General features: G+C 32.1%; 2 protein-coding genes across 2 annotated transcripts in view; one reads left to right on the forward strand and one right to left on the reverse strand.

The window, feature by feature from the left end:
* The first annotated feature begins 3,181 nt into the window (after positions 1-3,181).
* On the forward strand, positions 3,182-12,101 carry LOC114328232 (U4/U6.U5 small nuclear ribonucleoprotein 27 kDa protein). The gene is made up of 3 exons (XM_028277019.1): positions 3,182-3,310; positions 3,413-3,641; positions 10,886-12,101. Exons 2-3 carry the CDS (start codon positions 3,421-3,423, stop codon positions 11,136-11,138), a joined length of 474 nt encoding a protein of 157 aa, XP_028132820.1. The 5' UTR covers positions 3,182-3,310; positions 3,413-3,420; the 3' UTR covers positions 11,139-12,101.
* Positions 12,102-15,299: 3,198 nt separating this feature from the next.
* Positions 15,300-26,842, reverse strand: part of LOC114328229 (Fanconi anemia group I protein homolog) — a 34,905-nt gene continuing 23,362 nt past the window's right edge. The window contains exons 12-16 of the mRNA XM_050651136.1: positions 23,043-23,242; positions 20,993-21,166; positions 19,677-19,851; positions 19,404-19,620; positions 15,300-15,827 (exon numbers count right to left, since the gene is read on the reverse strand). Coding sequence (XP_050507093.1) covers positions 15,353-15,827; positions 19,404-19,620; positions 19,677-19,851; positions 20,993-21,166; positions 23,043-23,242 — 1,241 coding nt within the window. The 3' untranslated portion in view covers positions 15,300-15,352. The remainder of the gene's footprint in view (positions 15,828-19,403; positions 19,621-19,676; positions 19,852-20,992; positions 21,167-23,042; positions 23,243-26,842) is intronic.

Raw genomic sequence — 26,842 nt, forward strand, 5'->3', positions numbered from 1 at the left:
AATTAATCTTAGCGCCATCTACACGATAATTGTGTAAGTATCCGAAGTAAGAAATTAATATTTCATCAATAGAACTTCAAAATGATTAGCAAAATCTTTAAAAAATCTATTACAATTTAATTACTTTTTAGCGTTGTAAATATTAAGCGATAACAATTAAATAATAAATTTAAAAATTACCGGTAAAAGTTGAATTAGTAATCCGCTAGGGGCGACACCAGCGAAGCTCAGAGCGTATAGGTTATTTTTTTGATGTAAAAGATCGAGCTCTTGAACCGGAAGAATCGATGTACCAGAAGTTGTGTTTTTCTGGTTGTTATGTAAAAATATGTTGTTTATTTTTTCAATTCTTTCACCCTGTATATATTAATTTTTCAGAAAGGTAACACCTGCGTTGAAAAAAGCGTAAAAATATTTTTCAGGGAATATTTTGAATCCTTTAGTTATATTAATTACCATTTAATAAATGTTTAACGTATCTTCACATGTAGGTACCTATGTGCGGCAGATTCGTGCAAATAATAATAGACGAATTATTGTGCATTTAATGGTAGAAGCATATAATTTGGACCACACATACTACACATACAAAGGTTCAAATTTAGATATGAGCCCATCTCAGATTTTGTCTCTTACAAAAATGGCGGGCATTCAAATTGAATCTGCCGCCCATAGGTACATGTGAACATACGACATGCATTTATTAAATGGTAATTAAGATAACTAAAAAGTTCAAATTATTCTCTAAAAAATATTTTTACACTCTTTTCAATGGCGGTATTAACTTTTTGCAAAACTTATATATACAGGGTGAACGAATTGAAAAAGAAACAACATATTTTTACATAAAGAAACAGTAAAAACACAACTTCTCGTAAACTGATTCTTCCGGTTCAAGACCTCGATCTTACTCATCAAAAAACGAACCTATGTACCAAATTTGGTTGAAATCTGACGTCTCGTTCAAAAGTTATCGTGCTATTAGTCACAAATCTATAGTCTCCATTTTGAATGCCCGCCATTTTTATAAAAGGAACAAAAACTTAGATGGCCTCATATCTAAATTTGAAATTTTATATGTGTAATATATGTGGTCCAAATTATATGCTTCTACCATTAAATTCACAATAATCCTTATAATATTTGCACGAATCTGCCACACATAGGTACGTACATGTGAAAATACGTTATGCATTTATTAAATGGTAATTAACATAACTAAAAACTTCAAAATATTTCCTAAAAAATATTTTTACGCTCTTTTCAATGGCGGTATTAAGTTTTTGAAAAATCAATACATACAGGGTGAAAGAATTGAAAAAAACAACATATTTTTACATAAAAACCAAGAAAAACACAACTTCTGATAAGCTGATTCTTCCAGTTCACGACCTCGATCTTATACATAAAAAAAGAACCCATATACCAAATTTGGTTGAAGTCGGACTTTTCGTTTAAAAGTTATCGTGCTATTATTCACATATGTAACGTCGCCATTTTGAATGCCCGCTATTTTTTAAAAGGCAAAATCTGAGATGGCCTCATATCTAAATCTGAACCTTTAGATGTGTAGTATATGTGGTCCAAATTATATGGTTCTATCATTAAATGCACAATTGTTTCACATATCGGCTGCACCATAACTTACCTTAGTACAAATGTGAACATAAAAAAGTTAAAGTCCTTTAAAGTTAAAAAATGAAAATCGTTTTTTGAAGTTATACTTCTTTAGGCCCGATTGATAGTGAATTTTTATTATTCTGCGCGCATGCACAGACAGACAGTATGGACTTAGTTGCTAAATCTTTCAATTTAGTATTTGTATATAAATTTATTATTTATATTTTATAGAATATATTAGTATTTTTAGTAAATATATTTATTATAATTTTTGTGTCTTTGGATTTGTCTTGAGAACGGGTAAATCATTTCAAGTACCTTGGCAGCTGGTTAAACGTAAATTGTGACTTTGATGAAGAGATAATAACTAGGATCGAAATATCACGGAAGGCTTTTATGACCTGGAAACCAGTTTTATGTAATAGAAAGCTGTAGATGAATATTCGAAAGAAGGTGCTGAAATGTTACGTGTGGTCTATCCTATTGTATGGTTGTGAGACATGGACGTTAAAAACCACAATGCTAAACAAAATAGAAGCATTCAAATTGTGGTGCTATCGGCGAATCCTAAAGATATCGTGGGTTTCGCACACTTCCAATGAAGATGTTCTTCAAATGATGAATTCGGAACGTCTGCTCATAAGCATCATAAAGAGGAGAAAAACAGAATACTTCGGCCATATAATTAGAGGACCTAAATACCATCTGCTTCGCCTTATAATACAAGGAAAAGTGGAGGGAAAGAGATGGATTGGTCGAAAGAAACTTTCATGGCTGCGTAATATTAGACAATGGTGTGGCTGCACAGTAGAAGAATTATTTCGCGCAGCAGCCGATAGAGAGAGATTTCAGGAAATTGTAAACATGATGGCGGCCAACGTCTGAATACAGACACGGCACCTAAAGAATAAGAAGGATTTGTCTTCTTAGGGAGTAAGATAATAAGTAATATTATAACATTTTTATTTTATACTTCACTTGATCTATTTGTCACCGTGATTGTAATTATGTCCGAGAAGCGATGTAAACACAGCCGTGGTAGGTCATTGGTAGAGCATTCGACTAGAGAACGAAAGGTCCCGCGTTCAAATCAGGACAATTCACAGTAAACAACCAATTAGGTATTCAGCTGTGTACTATTGGTAAACAAAATTTATTTTTGTAAATTATAATATTAATCTCGAGTAGTTGATAATTATATGTTTTTACTAATTAAAATAAAGAAAGTCGTAGAAAAAGTATAGTATTCTACTCGCATGTAATGGCTATTACTCACTCTGATGAATTACGACACTCACCTACGGCTCGTGTCGCAAACTTCATCATCGTGAGTAATAGCCATCATTACATGCTCGTTGAATAATATACTAATTGTATATTAACAAGCTGAATTATAATATTTTAAGAAATAATATAATACATTATTAATTTTTTGTTTGTAGATATTTAAATCTTTTATTTTTTCTACAGCCGGCAACGTTGCTATATTCCACTCCCTAATGAACAGACCGCAAACCACCAAAATTAAGCTCTATGTTATCTGAGCATAAAAAGCAATATCCTATGACACATTCTTAAATGATACTTGAACAACTAGCGCCTTCGCGCAAAAAAGAATAACTAAAATCGACGTTTTCCGACATTTTTATTAGGTAGGAATTGTCAAAATAAAAATCATCAAAAACTCTAGGTAAAAAATCGTTTTTAAAATCCATTTTTTTATTAAAAATATTTTTAAAAGTGTGTTAAACAGTGTGTGCTAAAAAATTTCTTAATTTTTAACTTTTTTTAGTTTGGAAAATGGGAAGGAGAAGTAGGTCAAAATCCCCTTTTGGTTCAAGGAGACGGGATCGCGATAGAGAAAGGGATAAAGAAAGGGACAGAGACAGGGATAGGGACAAAGATAAGGAGAGACATAGGCGGAAAAGATCGAGAGATCGGTCGCGAGACAGGGAAAGAAGACGTTATTCCACGGAAAGGGATGATCACAGGAAGTATTCCCGTTCAAGATCTAGATCTCGGTGAGCATTTTTGTAAAAATTTCTTTTGTTTGTTTTTTTATTAAATACCTTTCAATTTATTAGCCAAAATTTACAATTTCAAGTACATATAATATAATATACAGAAAGACACCTAGATGGGAAAAGATCTGTGTGTGTCTATAGAAAAATCCTAAATAAATAAGATAAATAAATAAGATTACTTATAAACAAACATAACAAAAAAAAAACACATTCGTGAATCAAAATTATTTGGAATTTAAACTTACAACTAAGTAAACAGCATATCTATATAATATAATAATATGTAAAAAATCCAAACTTATAGATATTAGGAATTCCAAAATAAAAAAAAGAACCTTTTTTTCAGGATTTACAATTCAAATTGTGTTTTGTTTCCAGTAATACAATCAACTACCTTTTTATTAAACATTTTTATGGATTTGATTTCTTTTATTTTGTTTGGTAGTAAAATAATACTTGGGTGCCCTAAAAATCACAGAATGTTGGCTTATTCCTCGACTTAATAATAATAATAATAATATTTATTTCGAAAATTGTACATACATATATACAGAGACACATACATATACGCAGAGCGAAATATTCGTCAACATAAAAAACAAAATTAAAATTACAGAAATCCTGTTAAATATTAGAATTCATAAAATCTATTACCTGATATGGTTCAATCTGCAATAGTAATTTACGCACAGCTTTTTTATATTGAGTTAATTGTGTTATTTTTCTAATGTCGTGGGGCAATTTATTAAATAATCTCATGCAAGAATATTTGGCACCCTTCTCTGTCACAGTTAATCTGTGAATAGGATAAATATACTTAATCTCCCTATTGTTGTAACAATGTGTAGGTAGATTCATTTAGACTTAACTGTGGTGAAACTAAGCTTCTTTTGATGTTACCTCTAGTTTGATAATTATGTTCTATTAGTGTCTGTTTGGAGAAATTTTTATGAATATATCGCCTAGTAAGAACAATAGTGGCGAAACACGAACATCAACGTTTTTGAGTTAAGTCCATCAATCAACATCTAAATATGCCCTCTTTTATGTGCAATATCGGCTAACAATTATTTAATTTTCTTATTACTAGAGGGTGCCTACAAGTCTTTATGGTATTGTGAATTTTTCAAATATTTTGATGCATTAACGACGAAAGCACACCAAACTTTATATCAACACTGGCGAATCTGTAATTACGCCGTGCCTGCATGTATTTGAAATATTAGATACTTTATTAAAGATAGTAGTACAATGTGCAATAGTGGCGAATGAGCACTTTTGTCTGTGTGGTCGTTTTTGCTTTTGTGTTTTTTGTATAAAACTTATTACAGAGACACTCAGTTTCAATCGTTCTTAGGTACCTACTTAGAAATAGCAAATTAAGAAAGCGTATTATCCACTTTTGATCAGTATTGTTTAATTCCACACTATCGAGAACCAATATTCATTTCTAAAAAGAAGTCTTACAAAATAAATCAATTCCTTCTACCCACAATCATTTCATTAGTAGTTTGTAATACGAAGGAGTGAAATGATGAATTTAATTTTACTATTCATAGTTTTTTTGCTTACTTTTTATCTTTTATCATGTTTATCGTTTTCATAATTATTACTTATGATCTTATTTTGTTATTTTTATATTGTACTTTAGTTTCATTTTGCGAGTAACTGGTGTGTACAATAAAATATTTTATTTGATGCGTTTAATTTATTTTTAAAAGAAAATTTTTTAATTATCTAAAACAGAAACCAAACTGTTGTAGTAGTATAATAGTTTGGAAATAGTGGCGAAACATCAAAATAAACATCCTCGATAATGCAATAATGGCGTAACGCAGAAAAAAATCAAAAATAAATACAAAATCCATCTTTTCTTCAAATAAAATTACTTACTTCTACTAATTGGTTTACATATCTAGAAAGCATACTATTAGAAAAATTCTGCAAAATGATTACCTATTAGTCAGTTATACTGTTTAGCAGTTTCATCAAAACTTCAAATACGATTATCTCTAAATGTTCATTTTGAAGTTTCGTCACTATTGTTCTCATCAGGCGATATGTGCAACATGTTGAAATATAGAGTGTTTTCAAGTCACAGATTTTATTATTATATAATTCAGTTGTAGAGAAAAGTTTAGGTTTTTTTAACATTATTTTAATAATTGAATTTTGAGCTACTTTGAGATTTCTTATGTTGTTTTCATATGCTCCACCCCACAACAAAATTCCATACCTTAGTAAAGGCTCAATTAAGGATTGATAAATCATAGTAATCAGTTTTTTTGCAAGAAACTCCCTTAGCAGATAAAATTTATGCATAAGTGCCCTAAGCTTTTTTGTTAGGTATGTTACGTGGTGTTCCCATTTAAGATTTTTATCTAAATATACTCTCCTAAGTATTTTATGACATTTACTTGTTTAATAGGATCTTCAATGTTTTGTATGTTAATGTTTTCAAAGTTTGGACGATTTGTATCATTTATAGAAAAGGCTACATAATTAGTTTTTTTAGCATTTAGAAGAAGTTTAAATGTATCCAGAAAATTTTTGATATAAAATAGATCTTGTTGAAGTTTCTGTTTTGCTTCTTCCCATGTAAATGCAGAAAAAATTATGACTGTATCGTCAGCATATGACATGATTTTACCCCTGATCGTAAGATTAAATATTGAGTTTATATATATATATATATATATATATATATATGAGATGTAGATCCTTGAAACACACTCAGTGATCAAAGGATCATATATATATATATATATATATATATATATATATATATATATATATATATATATATATATATATATATATATATATATATATATATATATATATATATATTAAAGAGTATTGGGCCTAAAACTGTACCCTGTGGCACTCCAATTTTAATAGTTCTTGGTTAGCTGATAGCATCATTTATTTTTGTTATATTGTATTCTTTCATAAAGATAGTAAAAATTTTCTGCCCAATACCCCTCACGCCATATTTATCTAGTATATCCAACAATTTAGTGTGTGAAACTGTGTCAAATGCCTTGGACAAGTCAAGGAACACTGCAATACATTTTTGCCCTTTATCAAGATGCATAGTTATATCTTGCACAACTTCATTCATAGCATCTACTGTACTTAGACCAGGAGTAAAACCAAACTGATTAGGAGATAATATTTTGTTTTTAGTTAAATATAACACTAATCTATCTTTTAAGCATTTTTCAAAGATTTTACCTAGATTTGATATGATACTTTTGGTCTATAATTTTCCATATTAAATTTATTACCTGATTTATAAACAGGGCTCACTACTGAAACTTTAAAATGACTTGGAATATCACCAGTTTTAAAAATAAGGTTTATTATTTTACAGGTTTAACCTGTATTTGTATTTTATCTTATATCGAGAAAATAAGTTTTTAACACTGGATCCGGGACATCTAAATAATATCAAAAGGGCAGGACACTGTTCTATTGGGTCCAAAAATAGGCTATATTATGTTTATTTTCTTTTAATTAGTATTTTTGAAACACAATATTTTTATTTGTATTTATGGAATATTGTTTTCCCCCTGATGGAAATATTTTGTTTGTTTATGCCTATTTTGTATTAAATTCAAATAGAACAAAAATAAGTGATATATTTGGCATAATAATTTGACTGCTTACCACACTTAAAAAAAAATCAAATTATTCTTCTATTTTACAAAAACTGACTACTAAAAAACTGGAGTACAAAATTAATTATGTGGACAGTTTCTTTTTGACAGGTTTTTTGCTGAATACACTCCTCACAGCAGGCTATGATATTATGATCCTTGTATATTGTATAACCAATATTTCGATCATAGATTTATATATAGGCTGTGAGCTCGTACGTAGAGGGGATATTTACAAATTCGCGAGCGCCAGTAGTGACAAGTCTGCAAACCTTTACCGGAATGTCAAAGTGATTAATTTAAAATTAAAATTAAAAACATTAATTATAAAAAATATTAGTTGGTCAAAGCTGTGGTATATATTTTTACCTTAAATATACTTACGTTTTAAATACTGAATTTAAGTTTTTTTACTGTTCCGTAATATGTAATTATAAATTATTCTATTAATCTTAGCGCCATCTACACGATAATTGTGAAAGTATCCGAAGTAAGAAATTCATATTTTATCAATAGATCGTCAAAATGATTAGCAAAATCTTAAAAAAATCGATTACAATTTAATTACTTTTTTGCGTTGTAAATATTAAGCAATAACAATTAAATAATAAATTTAAAAATTACCGGTGAAAGTTGAATTAGTAATGCGCTAGGAGCGCCACCAGCAAAGCTCAGGGCGTATAGGGCTTTTCATCGATTGTCATTTGTTTCGAGCTTCTGTCATATGTTGTATAATATGTCTATAATATTAATATACACGGATTAAACTACATTTGACAGAAGCTCGAAACAAATGACTGTGAATGAAAAGCCCTATTAGAATAGAGAGATATATTTAGAGTGAAGTGATGACACCATCTTTTTATTTGGATTAGTGCTGTTTCACTCTTACACATAGTAAAGCTGCGACAGTTGTCCTCCCCTTCCGTACCTATACTCACACTTAATGTCATCTTAGTTTCTCGATACAATGTGTTAGAAAGAGATGCCACAAACCAGTCCATGACATCTTGTCGTCAGGAAGCGCAGAAGGTAGGCTCACTCTATGTTAATATATACCTCTATGATTTCGATGGTGCAAGTTTCCCAACCTCCTATGTCAATTTTTGGATATTTTGTTTTGTTGCCCTAAAATTAAAGAGAAATAATATGTATTTTGACTGTTTACAAGCTTCTACGTCGTTAATTCGTGTATGGCCATCTATAAGCGAATTAATGAAATAACGACATAGAAGCTGTAAATAGTAAAAATACACATCATCATCATCATCATCAATGGCGCTACAACTCTTCGTGAGTCTTTGCCGCTTTTACTATTGCCTTCTATGTTTGTCGGTCCTGTGCCACTAATTCCCATTGTCGCACTCCCATTTTCTCTAGATCTTCTTTGACTGCATCTTTCCACCTTTTTCTAGGCCGCCCTACACACCTTCTTCCATGTGGCCTTTCCCAGGAAAAATACAAATTTTTCTTTAATTTAGGGTAACAAAACAAAATAGCCAAAAATTGACATAGGAGGTTGGGAATAATTTTCACCATCGATTTGCAAAATATGCAAAAATACCAGCTTTTCCTTTTCTTAGAGTATTTTCAATGCCATCTTTTACCTGGTGGTGAATTAGGTCAGTTTTGTGTTCCCATTTCAGAGAATTTCATAAAAGCTTGTCAAATATGTGAATGTGATCCTGATGTTGCAGCCCTAGATTGCAAATAACTTTTTACTAGATCTATTTCTAAGTTTTTAATAAATTCGACATGGTGTCTTATGGTATGTTGGTCCATAAGCTCAGAATGATTGTGCTGATGAACCAATGATTTCTTGGTTTAGCAGCTAGTCGTCTAATTGTAGATAGACAGTAAAAATTGGTAATTTTCTTTCCAAAACAATTCTTGTTCCTTCAGGAGTTCCTCAAAGCCCAAAGCTCACATCTTGGGTCTCTTCTGTTTAACATGTTTATAAACGATATTCACAAATGTTTTTCCTCTTGCCTTTTCTTGCTGTTTGCTGATGACTTAAAGTTGAGCTGTCTGATTAAATCTCCCAATGACTGTGATAAACTTCAATATGAGCTAATCAACTTGTTGGATTGGTGTGCAAGAAATGGGATGAGTCTGAATGTAAAGCTATTAAGTTTTTTCAGTCTATATCCCCAATCAAATTTGATTACAAGATTGGCCAGTGTTGCCTTGATAATGTACCTTTCATCAAGGATCTAGGTGTCACTTTGGATTCAACTCTACAACTTTCCAATCACTTAAATAATGTAAACATCTAGGCATTTCAGATGCTCGGATTTATCAAAAGAAGCACACAGGATTTTACTGGGATTACTGCCTTAAAAACTCTTTATTGCTCTCTTGTCTGTCCCCATCTTGAGTATGAGTCCTGTGCATGGTCACCTTTTTATGGTGTGCATATTGTGACCTTGTGTCATGTTGAACATAAATTTCTAAAACAGATTGCTTTCAAATTAAATATTTTGGACAACTACAATGATGCACATTTACTTGATTAACTATTTAGATGGGAAATAAGCCACAATTAAATTTAAAAAATAATTTTATTAACGTTTAGATGCCCAAATCGGGTGTCGTTGTCAAAATTTGCACTTACAGCCTACATAAAAATGCCACAAGGAAATAGCTTCAGAACAGCACATTTACTTGTTATATTAAATATGCCACCCATTTTGATGAGTCATAAGAACTTACTTACTTACTTAGTCCTAAGCCTTTCTACCTTTAGGTGTAAGGCTGCCATAAGAAGAGAGATCTTATTACTTTTTACAATATTCTGCATCTTAGAGCTGCTGCTTCTTCTTTACTCAATTAAATTAATATACATGTTCCATCTAGATCTACCAGATCTACAGCCAGTTTTCATTACTCTATACATCACACTAACTATGGATTTACCAACTTCATATCAAGAACTGCCAGACTAGCCAATCAATATGACAACATAGATTTCTTTGCAACCTTCGACTGATTTCTGTGTCAGGTTTTGTGTACTATTGGTTTGAGTAATTATTATATTAAGCAATTCAACATCTCAGTGATTTTATAGTCAGATAACTTTTTGAATCGTAACCTTAGGTATAGATACTGTTATGAGTTTATAGTTCAACATTGATTGTAGCTGGGCTTGCTCGTTGATAAATAAAATAAAAATAACTAGCACAGTGGTAGTTACTAAACTAGTGCAATATATCTAACAGTGTAAAACAATCAATATAATGTAAATTTATAGGTTTTATTGCTAAATTTCGCACTTCTACTAGTTTCATCTATTTTTATCTCACAACTTTTTATGGTTTATGTCTTTTATGTCATTTTGCTGGATATTAGTTCGCTCATCACTGTATACACAAATCTGTCAGAAATTTTCTATTTTAAGGTTAGAAGATTCTATAGTTCTAAAGAAGATGTATACATGATACTAATTAACTATGATGGTATTAATTATATTAAAATTAATTTGAAAAGCTTATTATTTATGCTTAAAATGAAAAATGTCAACTACTAGAACAAGTACATGTCAATTACTAGTGCATTTATTGAATATTGAATATTTTTTAGGTCTCCAGTGGATAGAAGACGAAAAAATAAAGTTCCGGACCGACCTTTGATAACCGCAGCTGATCTGGAAGGAAAGAGTGCAGAGGAGCAAGAAATGATGAAATTAATGGGATTTTGTAATTTCGATACAACAAAAGGTAAAAAAGTTAATGGAAATGACGTGGGTGACGTACACGTGATCCTCAAACGAAAATATAGGCAATACATGAATAGGAAAGGCGGATTTAATCGACCTCTGGACTTTGTAGCATAATTTGTGATTCAACAGGCATTACTTTGAACAACCAATACCTCAACTCAGTAACCTCATTCATCAGAATGCAATTTTTATATTTTTTTGCTATACCTATACCTCCATAGTTTCAGGTTATTTATATTGAACCAAGGGGCATTTGCTTCATTTTTTAGTTGGTAAATAACATTATTAACATGTTAAGCGCCATGGCGGTCCCTAGGGCTCACAATAGAAAGTACCCCATACCCTATGGAGGTCCCTAGAGACCACTGCGTATTTAGTTCAAATTATTTGTCATCCAAGCCAGCGTTCCCTGCAAAAGTCTGAGCATCGTAAACGGACCTCTATGGCTTGTTGCATACACTGAAAATTGGGTATTGCACATTCACAAGATGATGATAATACCTATCATTTATGAGTTGTATTAATATGTAATTACATTATTGTGTTTATTTTTTTAGTGATTTTGATAATTCACTGCGAGTATTATCAATTTTCAGATTACGTATTTTAAAATATTCTTTTGCATTCGCATCCTCTTTGGTTAATCTTTTACCTCAGGGAAGTAAACAAAGCAGATCTTTGTTGTAGTCCTGATCAGGCCAGGTTTATGACTTTTTTAAATACTATAAGCCTCAATGACAAAAATCTACACTTCTTCTGTAGTGAATAAGTGATATAACAAGTATGTGAAGCTCGTAAGAACAGAAGCAATGTTTATGTATGCAAGAGGTTCTAAAAATATGTGTATATACAAATATACATGGTAATATTTGTTAATATATTATGCATTGTAGTAGTATCTTAATAATTAAGCTTTATTTGTAAAGATGAAGCAAATGCCTCCACCTATTTGTTGAAATTTCTGTATATATCACACATACGGGTTGTTCAGTTAGTATAATTTTTCTATTATTTATAAGCTCTAATATCAAACATTTGTTGTTTTATATTTTTTATGAATAAACTTTAAAGACTGAATTGTTTCTTTATTATCTAAGACCTATGCATTTCCATTCCTTTTTTATCGGAAGTTGGAAATTCTAGCTTTATTCACAGCTGTCCGAAATAATTGAGTTAAACCCATATTAAACCATTCCCTTTCTTTTTAAACCAAGAAATTCTGTTTTTTAATGCTGCACTTGCCTTTATCTGCCCTTCCATTATTAGATGTAGCATCTCATATCTAGTTCCCCCTATTATATGACCAAAATACTCCAGCTTTCTCTTTTTCACTGTTTGTATTTTTTCCTGTTGTTTGTTCATTAACTTAATTTTTAACTAAAGCTGAAGCTAAAGTTTAAGCTTTTTAAGCGGCTGATAAAATCAGTTCATCTTTGATATGAGGTTTTTCTAAAGTAAGATGTATAAGATGCCATCAATAATCCTCCCCCTGGGTAAACTTTAATCTTTGGCTACATCAGCCTCATAAAAATGCCGTTGCAGGGTTCAAAAGCCGCAGTCAGAGTAGATGGAGAACTTACTCTCCTGTTTGACATCAACATCGGAATGAGACAGGGAGACGTTCTATCAATCATGCTATTCAACCTAGTTCTTGAGGCAGTTATCAGAAAAATCCATGTTACCGGCCATATAAACAGCAAAACAGTACATATTACTGCATATGCAACGGTGTAGCTATACACTATCACAATAGACAACTATACTATTGAGCGTGTTGATGCCTTCACATATCTGGGCACAGAAATCAATCGGAAGAATTCCGTAAGTAGCGAAATTTACGCACGTATTTCCAGCGGGAATCGTACATACTATGCTAATAGACGGGAGAGGCAGCGCCGAAAAATCTCTAAATTTACTAAAGCTAGTTTTTTCACAGTTGATTACCGTGATTGTGTAGAGAAACATACTGCGGTCGGTCAAGCGAAACGTAAAACAGGTGGTACTGACAGCTTGTCAAAGTTGCTTACTTGCGGAGGTAATTAAATCCGTTTACTAAGGCTGAATATCAGTACACACATTTTAATTGAATATAAATAAAGTTATTTATTGTCGTTTTCCGTACTACTTCGATTGATAACTTACTTTGTTTTTCGGTAGATGGCCCTAGTTCATCCGTGACATTTCTTTCTTTGCAATTCGGAAAGGCCTAAAGTGTGGTACGTGGAAGAATCTGAGAGAAGAGGATATGGGACTACTGATGAGGGGGAACAACCCCCGAAACCGGTATAGACTTTTCCTGCACTCTAAGATTTGACCATAGTATTATGCAGCTGCTGCATTTTCGTGTTGCAAAGAAATTGAGAATGTTTATACATTTTTAATTCATTTACTCTTGTTTGAGTATTAAGGAATCTTTCTTGTTGGAGCTTTTACCACGCTGAGCAGATGAGTTGTGAATTATTTAAAATTCTCTCATTTTAATTTCCTCGGCACCCTGTACGATTTATAAATTTTGAAAATCTCAGGAGGTGTAACCAAAGAAAGTATTCCACCTGTTGTCAATCTGGTGGTATGGAGACGATATTTACTGTCGTTTTCTGTACTACTTCGATTGATAACTTACTTTGTTTTTCGGTAGATGGCCCTAGTTCATCCGTGACATTTCTTTCTTTGCAATTCGGAAGTGTGGTACGTGGAAGAATCTGAGAGAAGAGGATATGGGACTACTGATGAGGGGGAAACAACCCCCGAAACCGGTATAGACTTTTCCTGCACTCTCAGATTTGACCATAGTATTATACAGCTGCTGCATTTTCGGGTTGCAAAGAAATTGAAAATGTTTATACAATTTGGTTATTACAGTCGGTCAGCTGTATGACGGGACAGAGCCGGTCGGTTGGCCCCAATGAATGTACTGGGTTATTCACTATATTTTGACCCCCTTGTAAACTGCTTTATTTACATAATTAGAAAACAATGTAATATACAAAAGTTATTCGATTTTTTAATTATGATTTTTTGACATATATATCGTACTAGTGACGTCATCGATCTGGGAGTGATGACGTAATCGACTATTTTTTTTTAAATGAGAATAGGGTCGTGTTCTAGCTAATTTGAAAGGTTATTCAATTCTCTATGCAGTAATATAAACATTAAGATCATTATTTATATAGGGTGCCCAAAAAACATTTTGAATTATTAATTAAACAATTAATTTAATTAAAATTTTTTTTCTTGGACACCCTGTATAAACAATCATGTTAATGTTTATATTACTGAATAGGGAATTGAATAACCTTTCAAATGAGCTAGCACACGACCCCTATTCCCATTTAAAAAAAATAGTCGATTACGTCATCACGCCCAGATGGATGACGTCACTAGTACGATATATATGTCAAAAAATCATAATTTAAAAATTGAAATTTTTTTTCTAAATCTGTAAATAAAGCAGTTTAGAGGGGGGTCAAAATATAGTGAATAGCCCTGTACATTCATTGGGGCCAACCGACCGGCTCTGTCCCGTCATACAGCTGACCGACTATAATAACTTTTATTTATATTCAATTTAGAATGTGTGTACTGATTTTCAGCCTTAGCAAATTGATTACATTATCTTCGCAGGTAAGCAACTTTGACAAGCTGTCAGTACCACTTGTTCTACGTTTCGCTTGACCGACCGCAGTATGTTTCTCTACACAATCACAGTAATCAACTGTAAAATAATTAGCTTTAGTAAATTCAAAGACATTATTCAGCGCTGCCTCTTGGAGATAAAAGATTGATGACATCGACATTATTAGACAAAAGAACCAAAATGACTATGTATAGAACATTGATTAGACCCTTGTAACCTATGGTTGGGAAACCTGGATAATGACAAAAAAAGATGAAGCCCAACTCAGGACATTCGAGAGGAAAGTATATGGCCCGGTGCAAGAAGAAGACGGCACATGGATAATCGGGAGAAACGACGAGGTTAATGATTTAAATGAAGATTACGGCATTCTAAGATTTGTAAAAAGTCAAAGACTGTCATGGCTGGAACATGTGCAGAGACAAGACGATACAAAGACAACAAAGAAAATGTTACAGTGGAAGGCGAAAAAAAAGGAAGGTCCAGAAAGAGATGGTTGGATGACGTGGAAGATGACCTGAAAACCATGAACATAAGATAATGGAGAAGAAGAGCATAAGAGAGATCTGAATGGAAGGACATAGCTAGACTGGCAAACACCCATCCAGGATTATGATGTCAAGAACAAGACTACATCAACATACAAAAATATTTTTATTAACTTATTTACAAAAAATACTGCATCATTTTATTTCTTGCTTTTCTTTGATGGCGGTACCTCAGAATCAGAACTGCTATCGCTCTCAACAGTCTCATCATTTTTAGATCCATCTTGACTGGTTCTCGAGTCATCATGGCTTGTAGCTGTCTCATCATGTTCGGCAGTAGACTCATCAACATTCTCCATGTCTTTATTTAAAGCATCAGTCAAGATCCTGAAGTCCCTAGCAGTGCCTTGCCCAACGTACTTTGATAAATCTACTTTTGTTTTGTTCGACAATTGGATGATGCATTTACTGAACTGTTCCATCTCGTATACGACTTTAGGAATGAGGCGAGTTTCTCGTAACACTCTGGATTTCAATACACTGGAGTCGGTAGATTTCTTCTTCGTCGACTGAGTGGCTTGGGTGGCTTCTTTTTGGGCGTCATCGAGATGGAGAAGGAACTTGTATATCGTAGGAGCTAACTGCTTGCCAGCAAGCTTCACCAATCGTTCAAACCTAAAAATGAATTTGTTATAGTGCTAGAAGCAAATAGAGATTAATTCCAGCGTACAAGCAACTTAAAGGTTGAAACAGCTGTTTTCTGTTTCAGTTTTAAGGGGGAATATGGTTTGAAAATTTTTATTTTTTATTATTTTGAATGAAAGTACATAAATACTCTCTGAAAATTTCAGATTGATCGGAGAAAAATTACCGGAAATACAGCATGTTAAATATCCCTACCTTCGACTCACTTTACAGTAGCTTCGCGCCAGTGCGCTTGAGCGTAGTAAGAAAAATTCAAGAGCTCCAGTTTCCGTTCTCTTTTGTAAATTACACCGCGATTCAACAACATACTCCGGTGTGCATCACTTAGGCGTTTTTCTCAAAACTGTTTGACCGATCCACCTGAAATTTTGCACAGATTTTCTTTTGGCCATTTCGCGAGATAACGCTGTCGAGATATTTCCATTTTTTTGAGGTGTCTGTAAAAATTTACCGCCGTTGGTTTATTTTTTGATATTTTGCCTTGAAATTTTTCTTGAATATTCTTTGAATTGTCCTGAACATGATTATTTAAGAGGATGGGTACGTATTTTCGGCTGCAATGCTATTCAAATGGGGATTCATTTTTTTCGAATCCTGAGAAAACTAATAAGTATTTTTGAAAAATTTAAACGCAGAATGAAAAATTACGTTATTAGTGAGGGCAGTCCCTGAGAACTTCTATAATGTTTATTTTAATAAGTTACAGAAGTGAAAAACTAAGAGAAAATTTAGTGTGATTTTTAATTTCAAATATCTCATTCAAAATAGACTTTTCATTTATTCTAAGGGACTTTCAGCCCTTGGTAATAATTTAGTCTTTCATTCTGCGTTTAAAATTTTTAAAAGTATTTATTAGTTTTTTCAGGATTCGAAAAAAATGGACACCATGTCCGTGGTAATATTTTCTAAATCTATCTTTATCTTACAATATTAGATATCTTATCTTAGATAATCTTATATTAGATATCTTATAATAGATTATTGTCAGCATATTGTCAGTCAGACAGTGTTGACAATCAGTGACAATTTTAAATATTTGACATGGCATCGGGAATATTTTGAGTTGTTGATTAAATAATATTGATATAGTGTATTTGATAAATAATTGATTTAAGACGTGAACTTAATAAAAAGTTATTTATTGTGTATTATTTGTGGAAGATCCAAGCAGAGAATACATCAGGATAATATATTCTGTGATCTAAGTATTTTGTTGTTAAAGATGTTCAAAATTGTAAGCGTTCCATAGTAACAATATATTATTAAAAAATCACTTTAACACTTTTCCTCTTTTCTCGATGGAGCATTAGTTTTTGTTGTACATTGCACATTAACAGTTATCCAAGAACATTCAAAAGCCACCTCTTTAAAGTTAATGATGACATTGTCAAGTAGAATGACATTCCAGTAATGTTTACATATCCATATGAAAGTAGGGATAGCCGTAAAATATTTGCGGATTATGTACCCATGGCCTTAATTTAAAAATTAGATCATAGATTTTCGAACCATATCTCCCGCTTTTTGTTGAAATATAAGACACAATAAAGAACGGCATATATCTAGCTTATAAGGTACGGATATGTGCAACGAAAAGGCAATCTTCTTCTTCTTTACGTTCCATCTCGTCGATGGAGGTTGGTATTATAATCATCATTGCTATTCTAACTTTTGACACTACAGCCCGAAAGAGTTCAATTGAGTTGCATCTAAACCATTCTCCGAGGTTTCTCAGCCAGGCCATTTTTCTGCTACCTATGCTCCAGGTATAAAACAATTACTTGAATGGACACCTACAGGAAGTCAGAGAAGAGAAATATCGCAAATTAAAGGATGGAGGAAGTCAGAAAGATATAATTAGCGTTAAGAAGTTGGCAAGAATGACAATGAAACAAAAGTTGGGCATCTAATAACGCCGAAAGCCTTTCTAAACCGACTATAAATATAAATTTCGAACTACTCTCCATATTTTTGAAGTTTACTTCTTTACGCGCGATATGAGGGTGAATTTTTATATGTTAAAACCTACGATCCCGGCGCATGCGCATTATAACTTTGTTCTGATTGGATGTTCAAATGACATGTCAAAAATTATCCAATATGGCAGCTGTAGCGCAGTTGTGGTTTGGACGGTTGACGGTTTGGTTATGTATGGTTGTTGCGTTTTAAAATTTGTGGGAAGAGAAACAACAAAGGTTAGTTAATAGTTATACTGCCTTTTTAAATAGTTTTCATATTATATTTTTGAAGTTATACTTCAAAATATTTTAATTTATGTATGTATCAGTCCAGAAAAGGTGTGGAAAGAATATATTAGTGTTTTTAAATATATTTTTCTACAAACGTGTTAAAAATGCAATTTTTAGGACTCCATAGGAGCGTTAAAAATGCTACTTTAAGGCACTAGTACTTTAAAATTTTTAAGACACTGCAGTTAAAAGTGAATTGTCAAATTGTGAAACGTCAAAATATTTATATTTCATTTATTAACATTAATATTAATAATACAACTTGCGCAATTTGAAAAAGGTGGTTTAATAGGTTTTTTATTATAATTTTGTGTCTTTGGATTTGTCTTCCTTGGGCGTAAAATAATAAAACATCTATTTTTATATTTCATTTGTCACCGTGATGTATAATTATGTATATCTGAAAGGTAAGTGCATACGGCTTGATGGCCTTGTTGGTAGAGCATTAGACCAGAGATCAAAAAATCGCGAGATTGCGGGTTCAAATCCCGGACGATTCATATTTCGTTTTCGATTTCTTTTTTTTTTAATATTTGGCATTGTTAAGTTTTGGCTCATTTTTGGTAATTATTGTTAATTTTTTGTATTGTAACTGTTAAGTAGGTATATTTATTTCGTTGAAATTATATTATAATAGAAGTATAACTTCTTACGTGCGTACAAAGTACACACACATTCTTTTTTTAACGATATGACAACACTGTACTCAATCAACATAGAAATGAGCCAGTGCCAAAAAAAAATGAAGTGTTAAAATAACGGAACGTCACTTTACCGAGTCTTGTTACTGCGCACGTGTCCTTCGCAGTTCTTGTTAAAGTTGACGAGTATAGTAGTGAAAAGATATTAAAAACTAAATAAAAAATAAACTTAAGTGTATATACAGTAAGCGCCTCGCTAGTAGACCTACGGGTACCTAATTACTAGGCTTGGGTTAATTCGGCCCGTTCAACCTGTGACTTTCGTGACTGTCATGAAATTATTCAAAATAATTGTTTTTTAATTAATAGTATTGTTACCCTGCTTTAAAAAATTTTTATTCTAACACCAATAATATGACAATACTTTAAAACTCTTTTACAACTTACAATGACAACTATAAACTTCAAATATAACAGTTCTATTAATTGTTAACTTTCTAGGTTTATATTGGTTTCTATACATTTTCTGAAATTCTACACGTCACTAGACATAAAACTAAACAGTGCAACAAATGAAGGGTCCCTTCATTTATGTATGTATTAGCTCAATGTACCCGTGTACCTAGTAGCGTGGCGGTTACTTTATACTAACTCACCTTGCACCTTGAAATGCTAAATTGATCTTCGAGGATCTGCTATTAAAGTATTTAGTAAGGGAACTTAATGTACCAAACAGTTGGACGATACTTTTGAAGACAGCTTCCGCCAGATTACCAGGAGGTAAAAGAAGATTGGTTACATTTGTTAAAATGGTAACTACAAAACATAATTGGGTACACACACCTTGTTCTTTCGTTTTCAACTTTTCCCTCCCTGCAACAATGATCATTTTATATCCAATACCTTTTCAGCTTTTCCATAAAACTTACTATTAGTTGTATCGTCTTCCCCTGGATAACTAAGGATAATATATTCAGACTTTAAACGTGCTATTACACTATCGACGTCGTCTAAGATTGTTTTTATACATCCACATAAAGAAAGAAGAATATTATTAACAGTACCTTCGTTTACAATTTTAATCTTTTCTATTGTATGTTCCTCCTAAAAAGTTATGTAAAGTAATTTGCTCTAATAGTAATGAAAATATGAAACAAGTAATTTCTAAATTTAATTAAAAAATCCTTTTATAATCTCTTTCACTGTATTAATAATACAGTGCGTCCATAAAGTAACGCATAAATTCATTATTTCGTAAACTGGCCAATTTAAGGAAAAATCCCGAAACAGGTCGATTTTTATTTTTAATTTTTCATATTTTGGCATATATATCATACTAGTAACGTCATCCACCTGGGCGTAATGCCGTAATCAATTATTTTCTTAAATGAGAATAGGGGTCATGTGATAGCTCATTTGAAAGGGTATTCAATTCTCTATTCAATAATTGAAACATTAACAAAAATTTTTATAAAGGGTATCAAAAAAAAAATTTTTAATTAAATTAATTGAGGCAAAAAGAAGAATGTATGTAATTTATTTAATTCAAAATACCTTTTACTGTTATCAGAAAACATGAAAAAAATGTTTATTTGACAAATAAATATTGTTTTTTGCTTAAACTCAATGTTAAAACTGCCACCCACCTACCTCGTGGCAATTTGAACATTTCGTTTAGGCGAAAATCAATGTTTATTCTTCAAATAAAACTGTTTTCTGACACCAGTAAAATGTATTTAGAATTAAATAAATAGCATAGATTCATCTTTTGGGTCAATTATTTTAATTAAAAAACATTTTTTTTTGGACATCCTGTATAAATAATCATGCTAATGGTTATATTAGTGAATAGAGAATTGAATACCCTTTCAAATAAGCTATCACATGACCCCTATTCTCATTAAAAAAAATCATCGATTACGTCATCACGTCCAGATTAATGACGTCACTAGTATGATATGCATGCCAAAAAATCGTAATTTAAAAATAAAAATCGACCTGTTTCGGGATTTTTCCTGAAAGTCGCCGGTTTACGAAATAATGAATTTAAGCGTTACTTTATGGACGCCATGTATAAGTTATTTACAGTAAATCCTTTTGATATAATTCATATGCATTCATATGCACTGCACATTTTACGCGGAAATGATTGTTTGCCTAGCAGTTTTACCTTTTTTCCTCAATATTAAAGACAGTGTAATAAAAACCATCAGATTATTTGGATTTGCAGCAGTTTTTTACGTACCTCTGTAATAACTCCAAAAGTGTCGCCGATACTGACTGACATATTTTCCAACAATGTAAGACTTTGTAAGACTGTGTACTTTATGTTAGTTTCGAAGAAAAGATTTATAAAACACGACGAGTTTTTCGAGGAAAGAGTATTATTGTAGGCGTAGTTTTTTAACCATTCTAACATCTAGAAAGCAAAAAAAAAATTAAATGATATTATATTCCGTATGAAATTATTTTTTAAATTTTTACAGAAATGACCTCGCACAAATCCTATGGAAAAGTGGCCTCGGTCATAGGCGCCCATAACAATTTTTTAGGGGGGGACGTGAAGATGTTGCAAATTACACTTTGTAATAATTTAAAGCACACGAAAAGCTAGGGGGGCACGGCTCCCCTGCCCTTGGGTATGGGCGCCTATGGCCTTGGTTAAATCTGTACAAATTTTGCAATTTTGTAGTAGTTGATGTGTCGAACAAAAATCTCAATGGGCACGGGATAAGGGGATTAAACAAGGAGATGGACTAAATCCTCTCTTAACTATAATAGTCATTTAGAGACTGGAAGTCTAAAAGAGAAGTTTGAAAGATTTAAAAATGAAAATATAAGGAGAGAGATGGAGCAGGGACCGATAATGAGGAAGATCGGATGGACCAAATCCATGATATAGCTGAAAATAGAGACATGAATAAAAGAGATATGAAGAATCTGGCCACCAATAGAAGTGTATAGAAGAAATGGATAAGTGGCGGAACCCTACATCCGATGCCCGGAAGGGCACTAAGGATTATGAGAAAGAAGAAGGTCCAGTATCCATTGAGATTTTTGTTCGACACATTGAATACTACAACATGACAAAGTTTGGGCAGATTCAAGCGATTTTTCCATAAGGTTTGTGTGGGGTGCTTTATTTAAATAATTGTTACACTTTTATAAAAAATAACTTTTATAATACCACGTTTTTATTATTTATAGGACACAATATAAAATTATAAACTATTTTGTTGTTTCAATCCCTATGTTATGAAAAAATTTTGTAATCGATTTTAAACTCATATAAATCAAAGAAAATGTTTAAAATGGTAAATTAATGAAACATGTGTGGCGACACGCTTCAATTACTATTTTACTATTTTTTAAATGCTAATTTTAATTTTTATTTTTAATAACTTTTTCAAAATGAAATAATATGGGCTATTTAAAATTCACATTTCTTTCTATACGAAACCAGATGGTAATGGCTTGTTCAGTCTCAGTTTATTTATGGGAAACAAAATTCCCCATTAAATAGTTACCTTATCAGACCTTATGTCAATATATCACTTTTTAAATGCATTCTAAGACGCTTCTTAAAACTACAGAAATGTTTTCAGCTTTTAAAACACCAGATAAAGGGCCAGTCTCTTTATGTCAATAAATTAGTCTTCAACTTAAAACCACAGACATGTGTTTTTAGTTCAGCCACAGCAGTCTGACACAAACCCTCGTCCCGCAAAAAATCACAAACCCTCTTACGAGATATAAGCACGACTTAAATAAATATATTATTGTTCGTTGTTTTACACTTATTTTAAATTCATTTAATCGTTTCCGTAAACCACCAACGGAACACATGTTTCAAAAAAATAATTGTGATAGGTATATCTTAATATAGCTAATATTATATTATTAACTTAATAAAATATGAAATATTAATATGTTAATTAAATTAAACATAAAAAAAATAAAAAAATAGGAATCACCCGGGTTTGAACCGAGGACCTCTCGATCTGCAGTCGAATGCTATACCACTGAGCTATATCTGCTGCGGACTAGTGTACTTTACAACGGGATCTAGATGTCATTGCATTATTTGCATTTAAAATGGCTTAAAATTCAAAACAAAACTCAATGCATCCATGTAAAAGCTGTTGAATATTGCATTGTCATCGAGTTCTGAACTACTCTGAAAATTTAAGATATCTAGCTAGTCGGGAAGTATGTTTAAAATCGATTACAAGATTTTTAGGACACAGTGACAAAGAGACAGACAACGAACAAGTGAAGTATATAAAAAAACCTACCTGTACTGATAGGATACTGCTTGTCTCGGGAACATGAGAAATCAGCGAGTTTAGGGTGGTAATGGCAATTAAAGACAACTTTCTCTGTTCAAGATCATCGGCAAGTTCCTCCTCGCCTCTTTCAAATATTTTCTGGTAGATTTCAACTATGGAGTTTAGTGAAGTTATCATGTCTTCAGTGTTACTATCTTCTTCTGAAACTACACAGTATTGTTTATTATGGATGGTTTGCAGCATAATGAAGCTACTATAAGTGAAGCTACATAAGCTACACAAGTTGACGTAGGCCACAGTAGAAGTCATATGTAATGATGCCACAGTTAAGTTAGCTCCTAAATCTGCAGTAAACTTCGAAGAACCACATTCAATACCCCAAGGACCAGACAAAAATGGAACAAGATGCGTACAATGCTGTTAAAAAGGAATTAATGGAAAACCATTTGATGGGAGGTTAACTTGATTATTTGCTACCTTAGTGGTGTAACAACCGTGGTGGCAACTAAACAAAAACGAGTCTCTAGTAGGTAACTGTAACTGGTCTCCCAGTAACTATATATTTGAAGAATGTAGGTGGTCTACGTACCAAATGTTTTGATCTCCTAAAAAGTATTTTTTCATGATGCTCATATTATATAATTATTTTAGCCGAACGCAACAGTCTAATGAATATTGAATTAAAGTATAAAGGTGCTAACATTTATAGGAATGACAGAAGCAGTAAAACGAGTGAAAAATTCAGTGGGGTTGTGGGTTCGATTATTCATTGACAACAATTTTCAGTCTCAGTATGTTTCTATTATTGCATAGTTTTGAATTTTGTGCCAGTTTCATGGGTCTACATTTGTTATTGGGGGTGTTTACATTCCCCCTCAAATACCTCGTGAGTCTTATATCCAACACTACCACTCTGTTGAAAATATTGTTCAGCTGTTTCCCTCAGTGTATATCCATACTAGTGATTTTACCCGTCGCCAAATCAATTGCCCCCTATAGTCACTGCACTTAATTTTTTAACTTTCTCCTATTTCATCGTATCTCCCTCCAATTTTTTATGACTTCCTTTATTGAAGTTATACTTCTTTAGCCGCGTTTGGAAGTAAATTTATGTGTGCGCGAATTCATCAAAAGTCTTGGTCCTGAGCGCAGCTGAAACGTTATACGGGATCTGATTGGGTGTTAAAATCATAGATATAATAACACGTAGATTAGGCAAGTCCGAAAAATAGCGTAACACGGAGCAGTTCGGGTCGCTGGTCTATCTCTACCGGCGCTTAGCTTTCTCTCTCTAGCATATGATGGCCGCCGCCTCTGTGTTTGTGTCGTTCCATTACTCCCACCTCTTGGTAGATACGCTCACACTCGTACTTGATATTGGCAAATATTCGCTGAGTATATATGTTTGAGGAATCCCTTTTGTGGGACTGGATCTATGACATTTCTCAAGCATTAAATCACATTCATGGTAAATCGTTGGTATATAAGGATATTAAACTGTCCAATGTTATGGTAAGTACATGGCAACTACTTCGAATTAGCCTATTTTGTCACTTTGTTTGATCTAATGTGTGAAATCTTATACAGTGCTAGTCAAAAGTCCGTACCCCCCCTCTTATCTTTTGAACGGTTATACCTATAATAGTGAAATTTGGAGGGAGGAAATAAACAGACGTAAGCTTCTTAACTAGTAATGACAGGTGACATAATAGTGACAGATAACGTTACAGAGCCACTGTCACCGATAATTTTAAATGGGAACTTATAGCAAGTGATATCTCGTTTGAAAGGTATTCAAAATACCTATTCACGAGTGCTAATTTCTTTGGGTTTAAGTTGATTTTAATTTTGGTGAATAAATTAAATAAATATAATGTTGGAGTTTCGCATTTAATTAATAAAAATTCAGAGGTCCGCCTATGGTTTTTTTGTCAAAAAAGTTGACTTTTTTCAATTCTCTAGTAGTTTTTACGTCAACGTCAACCTTTTTGACAAGTTATCATAGGCGGAATTTTGAATATTTATTAATTAAATGCGAAACTACAATTTTATATTTATTTCTTTATTCATCAAAATTAGCTTAAATTCAAACAAAATTAGTATGACTGAATAGGTATTTTCAATACCTTTCAAACGAGGTGTCACTTGTCATAAGGTCCCATTTAAAATTATCTGTCACAGTGGCACTGTAAAGTCATCTGTCACTATTACGTCACCTGTCGTGACTAGTTAGAATCTTACGTCCGTTTATTTCCTCCCTCCAAATTTCACTATTATAGGTATAACCGTTCAAAAGATATGAGGGGGGGTACGGACTTTTGACTAGCACTATATATAAAAATCAATTGCTGTTCGTTAGTCTCGCTAAAACTCAGGAATGGCTGGACCGATTTGGCTAATTTTGATGTTGAATTGTTTGTAAAAGTTCAGGGAAGGTTTATACAGTTTTATATAGTCATTTTAGTAGCCACCAAAATATTTACAGCTATATGTATAAAAGTCTCTGGTCACAGTGTTAGTTGCCATATTCCTCCGAAACGGTTTGACCGATTTTTATGAAATTTGCCAGGTATATTCGACCGGACTGGGAGTAGGCTGTTATCTATTTTCATAGCCTTGCGTCATAAGGGGGTTGTCCATGACGTCATAACTCCCACAATAATGAAGTGAAAAATATGAAGTTAAGTAGGTAGACTCCTTGCTATTCCGAGCAGAACCGTACTAAATTTTTTTCTCTAGCGCAATCGGTGACCTAAATACAATATCTTAAGCCGTAGAAATATTCTGAGGACAGAAGAAGAACGAGCAACAAATTTCATCGAAGAAAAATGCAAATGTTAACTTTTGGACTTAAATTGGGCAAAATATTTATTTTTTAATTTTGCGAAATTTTCAAAAAATATCTCTAAACGGAACTTTTTTGACGAACCGTAAGCAGGAGAAAAATTCTGAACACACGAAAAGAACAAGCCGCATATTATAAAATTTTATTTAATATTGTTTAATTTTATTTAATTTAAGTATTTTATTTATTTTCGATTATTTTATTTTATTTCATTTTATTAAATTTTATTAGATTCTATTTACTTTTATTTAATTTTATTATTTTTTTATTTTATTTACTTTTTTTCATTTAATTTTTTTTATCTTTATTTAATTGTATTTAAATTAATATTTTATTTATTTGTATTTAATTTTATCCAGTTTTATTTATTTTTATTTACTTTTATTCAATTTCATTTAATTTTAATTTACTTCGTTTACTTTTTTATTAAATTTTGTTTAATTTTATTTCATTTTATTTAATGTTATTTAATTTTATTTTATTTAATCAACACCTATAGAGTTGGAACCACCCCGAACCCAATCATAAATACAGGGTTGTTTTGAATGTAGATAAAATAAAGCTGTTATATTCATTATAAGATAAACAAATTTAAGATTGTAACTGTTGCACTACAAATTTTATTTTGTTACGTCTAACAAAACTTTATTACTTCAAACATCATGTGTAATTAATTAAAAATAATAATAAAACCTCATTCACATCGAGCATTTTTTGTTTATTAATTACGAATTCCTTTTGTTTATTTTAAGTTTATTGTATACAAAAGTTTGTTTTTATCTATTTAGACAGTACGAAGTCTGCCGGGTCAGCTAGTATAATATAGAATGTGGAGAGAAATGAGAAGTCGGTTGACTATCAGCTATATCGAAGGAGTAGGGAGAGGCCTATGTCCATGACTGGACGATAAAAAGCTAAGAAGAAAAGAAGAAGAATCGTATATATTAACTATATTACTTAC

Source organism: Diabrotica virgifera, chromosome 5, assembly GCF_917563875.1.
Source record: "Diabrotica virgifera virgifera chromosome 5, PGI_DIABVI_V3a".
NCBI lineage: Eukaryota > Metazoa > Arthropoda > Insecta > Coleoptera > Chrysomelidae > Diabrotica > Diabrotica virgifera.

Excerpts from the sequence above, each read along its gene's own strand:
- LOC114328232 (XM_028277019.1), top strand. The coding sequence starts at position 3,421 with ATGGGAAGGAGAAGTAGGTCAAAATCCCCTTTTGGTTCAAGGAGACGG. Across the intron at positions 3,642-10,885 it reads CGTTCAAGATCTAGATCTCG|GTCTCCAGTGGATAGAAGAC; the intron begins GTGAGCATTTTT and ends AATATTTTTTAG.